The sequence below is a fragment of the Colius striatus genome, chromosome 4 (genome assembly GCF_028858725.1).
Source record: "Colius striatus isolate bColStr4 chromosome 4, bColStr4.1.hap1, whole genome shotgun sequence".
NCBI classification, from domain to species: Eukaryota; Metazoa; Chordata; class Aves; order Coliiformes; family Coliidae; genus Colius; species Colius striatus.
The window spans coordinates 32,143,837-32,159,145 of NC_084762.1; the positions used below are offsets into that span (position 1 = coordinate 32,143,837).

The 15,309-nt window shown below is 39.4% G+C and overlaps 1 protein-coding gene across 1 annotated transcript in view; it reads left to right on the plus strand.

The window, feature by feature from the left end:
• GABBR2 (gamma-aminobutyric acid type B receptor subunit 2) overlaps positions 1-15,309 on the plus strand; it is a 487,689-nt gene that overhangs the window by 320,426 nt on the left and 151,954 nt on the right. Inside the window, exons 9-11 of the mRNA XM_061995459.1 lie at positions 3,414-3,494; positions 7,201-7,351; positions 7,842-7,974. Coding sequence (XP_061851443.1) covers positions 3,414-3,494; positions 7,201-7,351; positions 7,842-7,974 — 365 coding nt within the window. The remainder of the gene's footprint in view (positions 1-3,413; positions 3,495-7,200; positions 7,352-7,841; positions 7,975-15,309) is intronic.

A 15,309-nucleotide genomic window follows, 5' to 3' on the forward strand; every position in this document is an offset into this window, starting at 1 on the left:
TAGTATCTACTTCCTTTCAATAAAAATGTGGTTTATGTCTCTCACAGACAACTTTCCACAGTTGTAACTACTTCAGGATATCAAATATCTTTATGTCCTTTCTTGACTTCAAGAAATGTTGGTACGTGCTCTATGTACTGTGCTTTTCCATTTGTAAGGGATGAGGCATTGATAATGTTGTTCCTAAAACACTGAAGGTACACTGTTGTGTTTCTACACTGTTGGGTTTCTAAGTCCAAAACAGTCTTGCTTTTCGGCTCAGTCTGCTATGGAAGTTTGTTTCTCTGAATAGCTCTACTGAACTCCATTGCTACGGGAGCTAGCTCCTGGTACCTAAGTTGCCTCATCTACATTACACTCCATTGCAATTACCATCATAGAATCATCACAGAATCACAGGATGGTAGGGTTTGGAAAGATCATAGGCACATTGACAGTGTTCCTTCATATGTAAAGGAAGACGTTGTAAGATTTTATAAATATTGAAGAGGAATGGCCTTGCATGTCCTATGAAGCAATCATGGGGGTAAAAAAAAAAAATCAATTACAGTACCTTAATTAGACCACAGATTTACTCTCTTTTGTGTTTGCTTTCCTACCTATTACTTGCTCCTGTGGTGGGTTAACCCTGGCTGGGTGTCAGGTGCCCACCAAAGCTACTCTATCATTCCCTCTCCTCAGCTGGACAGGGAAGAGAAAATAGAATGAAAGGCTAATGGATTGACATAAGGACAGGGAGATCATTCAGCAACTACCATCATAGGCAAAACAGACTAAAGGAAAATTAATTTCATTTATTATCAGTCAAAGCTGAGAAGGGTAATGAGAAATAAAATCTAAATCTTAAAACACCTCAGCCCACCCCTCCCTTCTTCCTGGGTTTCTACTCCCCAGTATTGCAGGGGAATGGGAAATGGAGTTTGTTGTCAGTTCATCACAGGTTGTCTCTGCTGCTCCTTCCTTTCGGGGCAAAGACCCCTTACACTCTTCCCATACTCCACTGCGGAGTCACAAGTCCTGACAGCAAACCTGCTCCAGTGTGGTCTGCTCTCTGTCCACAGGCTTACAGGTCCTGTGAGGAGCCTGTTCCAAGGTGGGCTTCCCGCAGGGTCACAGCCTCCTTTGGACATCCACCTGCTCTGGCATAGGGTGTTCCCCAGGCTTCAGGTGGATCTTTGCTACCCTGTGGCCTCCATGGCTACAGGGGCAGGTCCTGTCTCACCATTGACTTCACCATAGGCTGCAGGGAAATCTCTGCTCTGGTGTCTGGAGCACCTCCTCCCCCTCCTTCACTGACCTTGGTGTCTGTGAAGTCGTTTTGCTCATGTATTCTCAGTCCTAGCTTCTGCTTCAGTTCTGCACCTGCGCAGTAACTTTCTCCTCTTCTTAAATCCATTACCCTAGAGGTGGCACCACCATCACTGATGAGCTCAGCTTTGGCCAGCAGTGGATCTGTCTTGTAGCTGTCTGGCATTGACTTTATCAGATATAGGAGAAGCTTCTAGCAGCTTCTCACGGGAGCCACCCCTGTAGCGCCCCCATCCTCCCCCAAACCTTGTTACGGAAACGTACTACAGCTTCTTACATCTAATCTAGTCCCAGTAAGCACTCCATATAGAAATGTTTGTGGAGCAATTACTCTTTTCATTGTTCATCAGAGCTACTGGGCTTTAGCCTGATGCAAGAAAGTTGTGGCTAGAACAAAACCAAGGTACATGTCCTCCCCATTTAGTGTAAGTAGATACTGTGGACTCTCTGGCATCTAATGTGCAAATTGTATGTCTCTGTTCTCTCTAGGTTGTGTTTTGATGTTTTAACTGTTACACCAGAAGTGCAGATGAAAGTGAATTGTTTCAGTTTTTAACAGTGGCCATTTTAGGTTTTAGATGACTATTGGGAAGATCTTATCATTTAAGATTGTCAAGGATTTATGCATATATCTGTTTCACAGAGGATTTTCAACTGGTGCCAGAACATATAATCATACTTTTTCTCCTAAGCGTATCTGATGCTGTGTGGATGGGCTTTGTGAAACTGCTGCTGGAGATGAGAGGATTGTGCTTTTCTTCCAAACTGGATCACTCTCATGTGAAAGGCAAATCACTTTGCAAAACTGCAAACTTCAGCTTTTGATGGGGGTATAGGAAATGCCTAGGGATCTCTGCCAGATTTGCAGCCCAGTCTACGATTCAGTGTAGATAGTTTCAACAATAAGAAGTGTGGTTTATGTAAGGAAAACTTTTGCCTCCTGTGAGCTCTCAGATTAGTGTTAATCATCCTGTAGATTTTAGTGAAATGGAGCTAGCTGCTCCATTCAGTAGAGCTGAACAGGCAGTCACGTTGAATGAGAAAGGAGAAAAGGTTAATGTGGAGCTGTTGAGTGAGATACAGTCTTTTCAAATTTGCCATCTATTTCAAGATCAGCAGCTCCTAAAATCAGTGTCACAAACAGGGTCATGAGCTCAGAATTTAAATGTAAATTGGGTTGTGCATGTCCAGACATAGAGGCTTAAAAGGAAATTTTTGACTCTGCTGGGACAGCTCATAAAAAAAAAAACTTTAGCCAATGTGGCTGTGATTTATAAGCCTCTGATCAAAAAGTAGAAGTTTTAGCATAAAAATGATAATATAGTTCCTACACCTCTAAGCCATACCAAAATCTCAGCAGAAATAGCAGAAATTAATTGATGCCAGATGTTGTCAGAAGGGTGAGACAAATGTCTGCCAGAGTTACAGCTACAGTGGCCAAGGCAGAAGCTAAAAAATTAAATTCCTCTATCTACATTGCTTTCCTGCATTAGGTATGAGAAGGCCATGTGTGTGACAATAGTCCCAAAATAGCAGATGAGAGTAACAGTAAAATTTTAGCTCAAGTGCACATTGCCTTTAGTTATATAACATAGTGTGTTTTGCAGTCAGGGGTACTAATGAGTTGCTAATTCCCAGTCAGAATAAGAGATTAGATTCCCAGCGTATCTATTAACTAGCCAGTCTACTCCATACTGGCTGAAACCTACAACTACGTCTCCCCTGGGAAATACTTCATTAAGCAGGATGTCCTAGTTGTTTAAATGAGAGTGGATGGAATATGTAGTTTAACAATGTGTGTTCTCCCAGAGAAATGTCCAGCATGGCGTGAGCCGTAAGTGTATGATCCTTAAGCTGGAGATGTCTGTGCCCAATAACAACAATTCCCTGATTATGTAAATGAGTTCTTTAAAGAATGTTGCTTTAAAGAATCAGAAATATTTCTTTTAATGATGTTATCTTTCTGACACTCCTCTTTAATAATTCATGAACTTCAGGCTTATTTATTTTTCTTTTGATGTACTGTCAGAGAAGAAGGCAAAAACAGTTAAATAATTGAGAACGTGTGAACTGCCGTAAACAATCACTCTTTTGTTTCTCTGCAGAAAGGAAGGAAGTGAAGGTGGGAGAGTACAATGCTGTGGCTGACACACTGGAAATAATCAACAACAGCATCAGGTTCCAAGGTAGGAGATAAAACTGGAAAGAGGTATAGGAGTGATGTGGATAGCTGTATGTAGTTTGCAAGACTACATGCTGTTAAAGAACCTGTTTAGATTTTTTAACATTAAAAAGCTATGACACTGAATAAAGAAAAAGGTAACTGAGCTATTCTTAAAAAAAATAGGAGAATTCTGAACAGAGCATCACAATGTTTTGATACCATATACTTGTTTTTTATTCCAATAACCAGGATAAATTCAAATTTATATGTGTATGCAAATATTGGTTGATGTTTAAACAAGCTAGAGATGTGTCTTCTATTTTATCTCCACTGATCGATAATGTTCTAATTTTGTTTCTGTTTCGCACTCTTCCAGTTCATCTCACCTGAGGGAGATGAGGTGGTGCTTGTTTTACTTTGGAAGGTGTCTTTTAGGTAGTTAGAAAATAGAGTTTGAAAATACCAAGGCTAGCTTTAAGACAACTCATGTGAAACAGAAACAGGGCCAGAGTGGATGTTCAGCTCAGCAGCGCTCCCAAAGTCTACAGCAGGCATATAGCCTGTATTGCTGTGTCTTCTTGCCATTTTTTATTCCTTGGTGCTTCAAAGTTAACATGGGCGAGAGCAGCAGAAGGATGATGAGGGGGGATGGGGACCCACTGCTAAACACTGAGGGTGCCCTGGTGTCTGAAGATGCAGAGAAGGCTGAAGTACTGAATGCCTTCTTTGCTTCAGTCTTTACAGCTCAGGCTGACCCTCAGGAAGCCCAGTCCAGCAGTGATGCATCCTAGAGTGCTGAGGAAGCTGGCTGATGTTATTGCTAAGCCTCTCTCCATAATTTTTGAACAATCATGGAGGACAGGCGAGGTGCCTGAGGACTGGAGAAGGCCAATGTCACTCCAGTCTTCAAAAAGGACAGGAAGGACAACCCAGGAAACTACAGGCCAGTCAACCTCACCTCCATCCCAGGAAAGGCGATGGAATAATTAATCCAGAATGTTATCACTGAATATGTGAAGGAAAAGACGGTTATGAGGGGGAGTCAACGCGGCGTCACCAAAGGGAAATCCTGTTTGACCAACCTGATAGCCTTCTATGAGAGCATAACCGGCTGGCTAGATGAGGGGAGAGCAGTGGATGTCATCTGCCTTGACTTCAGCAAGGCTTTTGACACTGCCTCCCATAACATCCTCATCAGAAAGCTCAGGCAGTGTGGCTTGGATGAGTGGACAGGGAGGTGGATCGAGAGCTGGCTGAATGACAGAGCCCAGAGGGTGGTGATCAATGGCACAGAATCGAGTTGGAGGCCTGTGGCCTGTGGAGTTCCACAGGGATCGGTTCTGGGGCCAGTCTTGTTCAACATCTTCATCAACGACCTGGATGAGATGACAGAGTGTACCCTCAGCAAGTTGACTGATGACACCAAACTGGGAGGACTGGCTGATTCCCCAGAAGGCTGTGCTGCCATTCAGTGGGATCTTGACTCCCTTGAGAGTTGGGCAGAGAGGAACCTCATGAGGTTCAACAAGGACGAGTGCAGAGTCCTGCATCTGGGAAGGAACAACCCCATGCACCAGTACAGACTGGGGGTCGACTTGCTGAAGAGCAGCTCTGCAGAGAGAGACCTGGAAGTCCTGATTGATAATAAGCTAAACATGAGCCAGCAAGGTGCCCTCGTGGCCAAGAAGGCCAATGGCATTCTGGGATGCATCAAGAAGATTGTGGCCAGCAGGTCAAGGGAGATTCTTCTCCCCCTCTGCTCTGCCATGCTGAGGCCTCATCTGGAGTCCTATGCCCAATTCTGGGCTCCTCAGCAACAGAAGGACAGAGAACTTCTGGAGAGAGTCCAGCGCAGGGCCACCAAGATGATCAGGGGACCGGAACATCTTTCGTATGAGAAAAGGCTGCAGGAACGGGGGCTACTTCGTCTAGAGACTGAGAGATCTTATTAACATTTACAAATATCTAAAGAGTGGATGTCAGAAGGTTGGGACATCCGTTTTTTCTATTGTAGCTAGCAATAAGACAAGGGGTAATGGGATGAAGCTGAAACACAACAAGTTCCACTTAAACGTAAGGAAAAACTATTTCACTGTGAGGGTGACGGAGCAGTGGCACAGGCTGCCCAGAGGGGTTTTGGAGTCTCCTTCCTTGGAGGTCTTCAAGACCCACCTGGACATATTCCTGTGTAACCTGATCTAGGTGACCCTGCTTCTGCAGGGGAGTTGGACTAGATGATCTCTAAAAGTCCCTTCCAACCCCTACCATTCTATGATTCTATGATACTATGTTTGGGATTTTTTTAATATTAATTATTTTAATTAAGGCTATTATCTTATTGTATTTTTGGCTTGTAACTTGTTGCCGAGTTTTGTTTCATGCACTGTAAACGTACTGTGAGGTGGGAAGGGGAAAAAGGAAAATATGAGGTACTTTTCTGTGATATCAAATCAGCAAATGGTTCCTTGACTGCCACTTTATTGTGATCACCTCAAATGCATTTATTTTTTCAGAAATGTTGGGCGTAAAGACCACAGGAGAGCAAGTTTCCATTGTCTGAGTTATTTCAGTTTAACTGTTACAGATAAAGCTATTTAATTGGGTGAATTCGTGATTATTCTAGATGCAAAGCAGAAGGCATGAAATTTAGCTGTGGCAGTTGCTAGTCAGTTACTTACATCTCTGTGATTAGCAGGTCCACATAGTTCTGTCTGTGCAGCCATTTTGTGAAATGAAGCTTCTCAGCCCTATGTGGTTGTCCTTCCAGCCCCACAGAGAGTTGATGCAAAAGGCCAGACTCAGGTACTATAGGGCACAAAAATCTCTTTCTGAAGGAAGACAGTGATATAAAAGGCCTTTTGCCAATCCCTTGCCCCAACAAGAAATTTAGGAAACAGGTAGAATGAAATGTGAGAGGTAGGGAATACAGAGATTTATTGCAGCTGTCAGAAAGTAAATCATCTAATTAAAACAAGAAGCCTTTAATTAGTGGGAGCTGACAGTCAATCAAGCACAAAGCTTTAAACATAGTTTTGAAGTACAGACATTTAAGTCCACATCTGCATGTATTTGCAAAGTGAGTCCCCCCTTATAAAAGCTTTGCTATCCATTTTTCCACACTGTTCCAAATCTGTGGAGTCTTGAAGGCACCAACAGCCCTGCATCCCTTCTCTCCTGAGGCTTCCTGATTCTGCCCACACTCCAGGACTCCATTTAACTCCCCCAGGACCATCAGTCCCTACCCCAGTGATTCCACACCAAGGCTGGTCTCCATCAGTGGTAGATACCTAGACAGCTGTTTAAATTTCTCCTGGTAATAACGATGGTGTGCAGGGAAACGATGCTGTGTATTTTTCATGCGTTGCTCTGTCACTTGTTTCAGGAAAGCATAATTCCTGGTAAAATTTACAGTCTTAGTATGAATTTTAGTGTTTATTTACACTTTAAAATGAGGATAGGTAGCACATATTTTACAGAGTTCTGTATTAGACTATTGTTGTGTTTTTTCTTCCAAAGAGTGTGTTTACCTGGTACAGAAATGCAGACCTTCTTGTCAATCAATGTGACTAACATATGTCTGTCAAAGGCAATGATTTCATCGGCTACTGATGTGATTCACAGTTGCTAGATCTGATAAATCAAGGTATAATAATTAAGAGAAGGCAGTTCCCCTACAAAATTTCTACATCTGGCTTAGCTTTAGCCTTTTTTCGTTCTTATCATTCTAGGACTTGAACCTCCAAAGGACAAAACAATTATACAAGAGGAGCTACGTAAAATCTCTCTGCCTCTCTACAGCATCCTATCTGCGCTCACCATCCTAGGAATGATAATGGCCAGCGCTTTCTTGTTCTTCAACATCAAAAACAGAAATCAGAAGTAAGGCACTCCTGTTACTTCTATCACTTCTTTTATATTTAAATGCCACATTTGTAGAGTTTGTCATCTATCTATCTATCTGTCTATCTGGAAAATGTTAAAACTGTGGAAGGATGACATTTTAGAACTATTTAATTGAAATCACTGTGTGTTATGTTCACATTGAAACATTTTATATCTGTTAAGAAAAGTTCTATTATACTGTCTGGAAAGTGTAATTATTTAATCTATGTTTGACTGTCTGCTATTAACATTAACCCTAACTAATTAATCCATCAGTAAAATAGGAAGTCTTTCTACTAAACTTTGAAAAATCTGAAATGAAGCTAGACTTTATAAAATCGCAAATAATGTGCATGCCTATAGATTTCGTGGAGTTCTACAAGAAGGGTTATCTGTTTGCCTTGTCACAAAAAAGCTCTTTGTAATTGCTCTAATAGCCTAGCAGTAATCTTTTCTTCTTTAATGCACTATCACCTTTTGTCCCTAGACTAATAAAGATGTCCAGTCCCTACATGAACAACCTTATTATCCTTGGAGGGATGCTTTCTTACGCATCTATTTTTCTTTTTGGTCTTGATGGATCCTTTGTCTCCGAAAAGACATTTGAGACGCTTTGCACAGTAAGTAATTGCATATATTCTAGTTGAACATAGTCTTGCAGGAAGCTCTGCAAAAAATGCAAACAGAAAAGTTCAGTAGTTGGATGTCTCATTCCATTTAATCTCTGATTCTCCTAGTTCTTTCCTGGGATATTTTCTGGGACCAAATTATAAAACATGCACAAAGATATATTATTAGTGAAAGCTTCAGGCGCACTGGGATTTGACCCCAGACTAAAAGAGTAGATGTGCTTTCTTGTTTTGAAATTATATATATAAATATGATTTATTAAAGGTTGTGTTCATAGGATGACAACTAGTGATATCTGTGAAGCTGCTATGTTTCCATATAGATTCCATTTATTTTAAGTTTCATGACTGCTGCTTGTCGAGATCTTTTTACTCAGTCTTTTTGGCTGAATCTCCAAAGATTTCTACTACTATTTCAAGGCTAAAAGTTTAATTTTGAGTTTAAACTCACACAAGTCTATATCCACATAGAATATATTCTAGTTAAATTCTAGTTAAATCAAAACAAGCAACTCTGAAACCAAATTAAATATGTCCACCTAGAAGCCTGAAATGTCTTAATTGCTCACTGTAATATGCAGCCAGCCTTACAGAGACCATTTCAAAGCAAGGCAAAGAACTTCACTGCAAGGATATTCCTTCCAAAACCAATACAAACAGCATTTAAATATATCAAATATTTTCTCCTCAAAAAATATTAATACTATGCTTGGCTCATTGCCTAAGAATATCAGACTTACTCAGGAGTTATCTTCAGTTCTTCAGGTCTCTAGAAAGATGCAGTACACAGCACCTTTTTTTAGGAGCCTGAATTTCTGATTATGATTGGAAAGTGAGAAAACTTACTTCTAGAAAATAATTCATAGTGTGAAAGTTGGATGCCTAAAGTTAGTTGGTGCAAATATATCCCAATATTTCACCTGAAGTCTTCCATACTGATTAGAACCATTATAGAAATGAAATGTCATGTCACTTGTTCACAGAATCACAGAATCACAGAATGGTAGGTGTTGGAAGGGACCTCTGGAGATCATCTAGCCCAACCTCCCTGCTAAAACAGGTTAACCTAGATCAGGTTCAGTTATACTGTTTCAAAACACTGCAGACTTCTCTTGTACGTGCCAAGATGCACTACAAGATATAGTATAGGAAAACATACAGGATTTTCTGTGCAAAGTCTTAACTTCCATAATTGGGCCTTGGACACAGCTGTGTTTTTGACACCTAAATGTTAGCAGCAAAAGAAAGGACAAAGAGAGAATATCCAGTTTTCCTGCATCTAGAGTGAAAATTCTCTGTACAGCTAGTAAGGAGAGATGCCTCAAAGACTTCAGAAGGATGATCCTGTTCAACTCTCTCAAACTAGTATGTAACTCTCTAAATATATAGAATCCAATATTAAGTGGAAGATGCCAGCATCTATTTTTTTTTAATCCAGCAGTTATGCCTATTTTTTTGTGAAACAGCAGGAGTGATATTAAGAAGCCAGTTGATGATGTCAATCCCTATTCTTTTCTTACTTGCCATTGCAGAAAAATCTAGTGGCAGGAGGTGCAAATTTTAGGTTGGAATGTCTGCTCAGCCTTGAGAGGCTTGTGTTCAGAGCTGCTAACTTCACTGCCAAGTTGTAGGCCATTGTACGATTAGGCTACAATCCTCCTCTTCAAGCAGCCAAGCACTGCTGAACAGAAGGAAAGAAACTGGAAACCAGAGGTACTTACCAGCATGGAGCTGTTCCAGGGAACAGGTTTCCATCCAGATTTAGCTATATAAAATGAAATTTAAGTCCTCCTTTAAATATAAAACAGCACAGTCTTAACTCTGAAAAAGGAACCAACATCCAAAATCCCGTGCCTCTGAGCTATAACATTTCTGCTGATTTTTCTATAATTTCTTCTCAAACGTAGCCACTATTCTCATATTCTAAATGCGAAGAAATTTAAGTGATAGCTGCTTTGTTCTATCATATCTTTATTGTCAGCAAGAGTAGGGATGTGATCATTCCCCTGTGTTCAGTTTTGGTGAGCCCACACCTTGAATACTGTGTCTAGTTTTGGGCCCCTCTCTACAAGAAGGTGGAGAAGATTCAGAGCCCAACTACCAAGCTAGCAAAGGATTTGGAGCACATCTCATATGACGAACAGCTGAGGGATCTGAGACTGTTTAGCCTGGAGAAAAGAAGACTCAGGGGAGACCTTATCCCTCTCTACAACTACCTGAAAGGAAGTTGTAGTGAGGCATGGGTAGATCTGTTCTCCATAGTAACTAGCAATAAAATAAGAGGAAATGGCCTGAAGTTGCACCAGGATGAATGTTAAGAGGAATTTCTTTACTGAAAGGGTTGTCAGGCATTGGAACAGGCTGTCCAGGGAGGTGGTGGAATCACTGTCCTCAGAGGGGTTTAAGAGATAGGTGGATTTTGTACTTAAGGAGATGGTCTAGTGGTTGATAGGAGTGGGACAAAGGCTGAACGTGATGATATTAAAGATCTCTTCCAGCCAAAATGATTCTTTTCTTTTTTAATTTGTATCTGCCACATTAAGTTTGTTTGTTTGCTGTAGAGGGAAAAATTTGGATGGACACTTGAATAAGATAAGTACTTTACTTGATTGACCAATACGAGTATACTGTATTCTTAAAGCTGAACTTTGTTTAGGCAGTATCATCACAAGCCTTAAACAGAGATTATTTGGGTTTTTAACATAGTTATATTTTATAACAATAGAGCAGCTTCTGGGAGATTTCTCCCTAGTCTACGGGTTTTCAGTCTAGTACAGAAGTGTTTCTGAATATGCTTTCCTGTGCATGGCTACTCGTTTATCCTACAGATCCTATCTCAGTCAGTGACTCATATTACACTCATAGATACAAGATACTCTTCGTAGTCAAGCTATCAGGAAATCATTTTATAAACTCCTCTTTATTAAAACAATTATAAAATTTTGCTGGGACGTTCATAAATATGATAGACAAGCCAACTGTTCCGTTCAGTAGTTTTTCAGTCTTCCCTCCTTTCTCTTCCAAAAAATCCCCTAAGTGCCGTGTACAACGTGTATGTGTGGCTCCATGTTATGAACGTCCATATTTCTATATGGGCAATAGTGTTTCATAAGGATTTACAGGTACCAATTCTTACACGATCAGTCCAGTTCACGTCTTTCTTGATCATGCATTTCTCTGGAAATAACTGATTTTAATTATCCATTATAGCCATATAGAGGTTAGTTTAAAGTTCTCACTTTGTGCAAGACTGTGGTTAGTTTTTAAAAGAACCAGCTGCAATGGAAAATTATAATAAAAAGCCATTGAATCAAAAACATATGATACAAAAACTACATCTCAGGCACAAAGAAGAGACATATCAATGAAGGGAGAGAGGTTTTTTTGTAGGAAAATAAAAAATTGGATTCAGTTTCTGTAAGTACATGCTAAACTAAAAAGCTGTCATTAGTGTTATCCCCTCTCTAAGCCAAGTAATCACCTTCTTTGTCTTCTATATTTCAAAAGCTGTTAGATCTCGCTGGAATAGTGTCAAGTTTATTTAATTAGATATGTTATATACAGTCTCTATTTAATTTTCTGATAATTTTTTGACAGCATTTCAGGAAAGTCCTTGAATGTCCCTTAGTCTGTTCAGGAAGAATGGTTTCCAAATTGTAGGTATGACATTCCAAATCTGTTTTGTGTTCTTCCTCTACAGTAGTGTTTCTAGCAGTGTTTAGAGGGTGAAGTTCTTTTCAGTCTCTTGTCTTTTTTACCTTTATATGACTTAAATCTATATATGGCATATGTTTCATGCTACAGTATTTGAAGGACACTGATGTGGTCCAGTGGTGTTACACCAGTAACACCCTATTTATTTAATAAGTTTTATTTAATAAGTACCACCTTTTTCTGTTCTGTAAGGCACTGGTTATAGAAGGATGTTGTAAATAAGTAAATACGCTGAAACACAGAAACAAGTGTTAAATGTATTTGATAATCAGCAAAACACTTGAAACATATGGTCAAATAATTTGATGAATAGAGGTATTATGTAAGTCTTTGAAATTATAGTGTTGATTGTGTACTAGAGAGGGTAATTGGTTCCCGAACTAATTTTATCTTGGTATGCTTTTTTCTGTGGAAAAGAAATCAAATATAATTTGTGTTCTTATGGTAAGAATTCATAATACTAAAAATAGCATTATTTAGTTCCATGCCAGAATAAGAGATTAGGTGCCATGTTGTAAAACTTGAATTACATGGAATTAAAACTATCCAAAGCAGTGAATTCGGAGAAAGTGGTCACTGTATTATAGAACCATTAGATCATCTTTTACTTAATAGAAACTCTATTAGTTGTACAGAAAAAGGAGAAGCAAAACAATATTTCATTAAATGCCAAAGTAGAAAGTGTTTCAGATGTGAGGAAGAGAGAAAAATTATAATGATCTATCTTTGTGTTAAATCTCAGAATTACCATGGTATCGTAGTAAAAAAGAAGGTAGAAGAAAGAGTGTGAAATTAGTCATGATGCCAACTGGAAAAATACAAGCAAGTAGAAAAATAATTGAAAATGTTCATTATATGGAAGAGACTCAAAATTAGCAATGCCAGTGACTTATCCTGTGAATAGAGTTTACTCTGATATACTAAATAGAGATACTTTAATGGAGATAATACTACATTTGATCATTACATTTAGGCTTCTATAATACATCCTACTGAGAATTTCATGCTTTACGTTTTAGTCAAGTAATGCCTTTGCAAGCTGGAACTGCTATGGGCTGAAGAGCTACTATGGCCCTAGGGAGGAGCATAGTCTCCTCTCCTCTGTTATGCATCTGCTTCAAGTAGGTAAATAAAATGATGTTCAGATTCTCTGGATGTAGCCAATTAGGTTGAAGCTGAGACTGAGATTAAGTACTCTAGGTTGTGATAAGATGCCCATAGTCTCCACCCAGAAAAATCTAGTGTCTCTTGGGTAATAGTAGAATGAACAACCCTGCTTCTCCTCAATCTTGGTAGCTCTGATGTGTAGCAGCACTTTCTACTAGAGCGTGATGTGCAGGGTGATTGGAGTGATAGGGAAGGGGTAAATGATTTGTTTGGAATAGTTTAATATAGGATTCACACTGTTCTAGGAGATGCCTAGACTAGAGATACTAGTTTTCTTCCAGTGTCCTTCATACTCCAGAGTTCTGCAAAGGTGTTCTACAAAGGTCTTAAGTGTTGTAATTTACAGTGACAATAAAATTGAGCCTGCTTTATCTTGTTTGTCTCATCATCATTTATATGTATTGCCAAAACCAGGCAAATATTCTCTAATTCCTGGTGATGTCACTGGGGCCTGTCAGTATTTTGCCTTGGATAAAGTAAGCAGAAAGCATGAAGGTTTTTGCACACCTGCACAGAACAATGCCTTCATCCATCCCAGGTTTTGCATAGGCTTTCAGATTTCAATTTCAGATTTCTTTTGGAAACAAGCTTTGTATAGGAAGCCTGTGAGTGGCATAGAGAAGCAGAAAGAAGGAAAGAGTACATACCTCTGATAAAGTCCACTACCTACTGCAGTGGGTGTGACTATCCAGACTGTGTTTTTCTCAACTGAGCATCCTGAGAACATATGCATTCATTGCAACAGTAGATGTTACAAACTTTATCTTCTCAAAGGTATATTTTATAATGTGACCTTTAAATGTATCCAGATCAGCAGAATCATTTAGGGTTTTTTCCAACTTTTTATTTTGAATTATGGATCATGAACACTTCTGATCTTGTGTCTTGCAGCAATGTGAAATGGAGGTTTTGTTCTTTTTTACTGAGTTTTCATAGTCTTATGTCTGTCCTGCTGAGAGAACAACTCAGCAAGGTGGAATTCCATGGACCACATAGCACCTTGTCATGGGAACCTGTGCAAGGTGAGGATTGCAGGGTAGTATGAGAGTGGATAGTCATCCTGAAAACCACATCAAGAGAGACTGCAGTGAGGAGCAGGGAGGAAAAGCAAGGTATGAGATGTTATGGAACAGGTTCCTAGGGATGGGGATAGGCTGCAGGGTGAGGGGTGTGGTGGGCAATTGGCTAAAACTCTGAAAGTCATGGAGCTGACTGAGAGCAGCTCTAGAAGCAGGGAATTACTTTTAATAGTACAGCGGGGGGGGGGGGGGAAGATGTATGAACCTTATGTCTCTTTATTTCTGCTCTGTTTTCCCTTGTCACTTCAAGTTTTCTCTGTTTAACCATTTTGAGGGGAATTGACTTCAATGAAAATATCTGGGCAGTGCCATCTCAAAGCTGTAGCTGTCTTGCTGTACTATAGGCAAAAGCCACTTGGACTAGACACTGTGCTACCAAACAGCATCTAGCCTTGACATTTGGTTAGTGGTAGATTATATGGTCCTTGTTTGTACCTTTTGCGCTCTTCAGGCACTGACATAGATTTTGGGGTTCTTTTTCCTTGCATTGGACTTTATATTTGCTTAATTCTTTTCCTCAAATTGTTTGATTTTGGACAGGAATTAAAAAGCAACAGATAGTCACTCAGCTTCTACTACACTACAAAAGGATTTGGATTTTGGAAATGGATTCTAATCCATTTCTTTGTCATAGCCTTTATTTGTATTTTTAGTCTGGACTTTTTGATTTTGTATGTATTCTTCAGTTTATTTCCTGCTTAATTGTTTAGTTGTTAATTTTAATCTCCCTTTTCTGTATAATCGCTTCCATAATTGTCCTCACTGTTGTTCAGTCTGAGACTGATCTCCTATTTAATTCAAAGGCAATTCTGTTACTGAGTTTAACATAAGCCTGATCAGCTTCTATTTTAGTAAATGACATTTTCTTGAGGGAAAAAAAGAAAAGTAGAGACAAAAGTTACAAGGCTGAATAGATCTTTGAAACAAAATTATTTCATATGCTGAAGCAAATACAGCACAACCTTGACAGAGATTTAAGGTAATATTTTTAGAACATTTTGCCTTTCCTTCAGTAGGACAACTGCCAGATTTTAAAGCCCCCTTATGGAATCAGGAGCAATTGTTATATCTTTTACACTACCCATGAATTGATTCTGGAAAATGGCCTGAAATATATTAAGAACTCACTACAGGAGGTCTCACAGTATGTGAAGAACCACTGTACTTAATTTATGTGAAAACAGCAGGATTCAAATCTCTAATGTTATTGCCACTTATATTTTACAAGAACTGTGCTGGTGCCACACAAATTCTAAAGAATGAGTTAAAAGTCATAACGTGTCAAAAAATGTTTGATATAAATGAGAAAAGTACAATTCAAATGGATTAACTCATTCTTTAGGGCCTGCCTCTGCTCACACTGGGG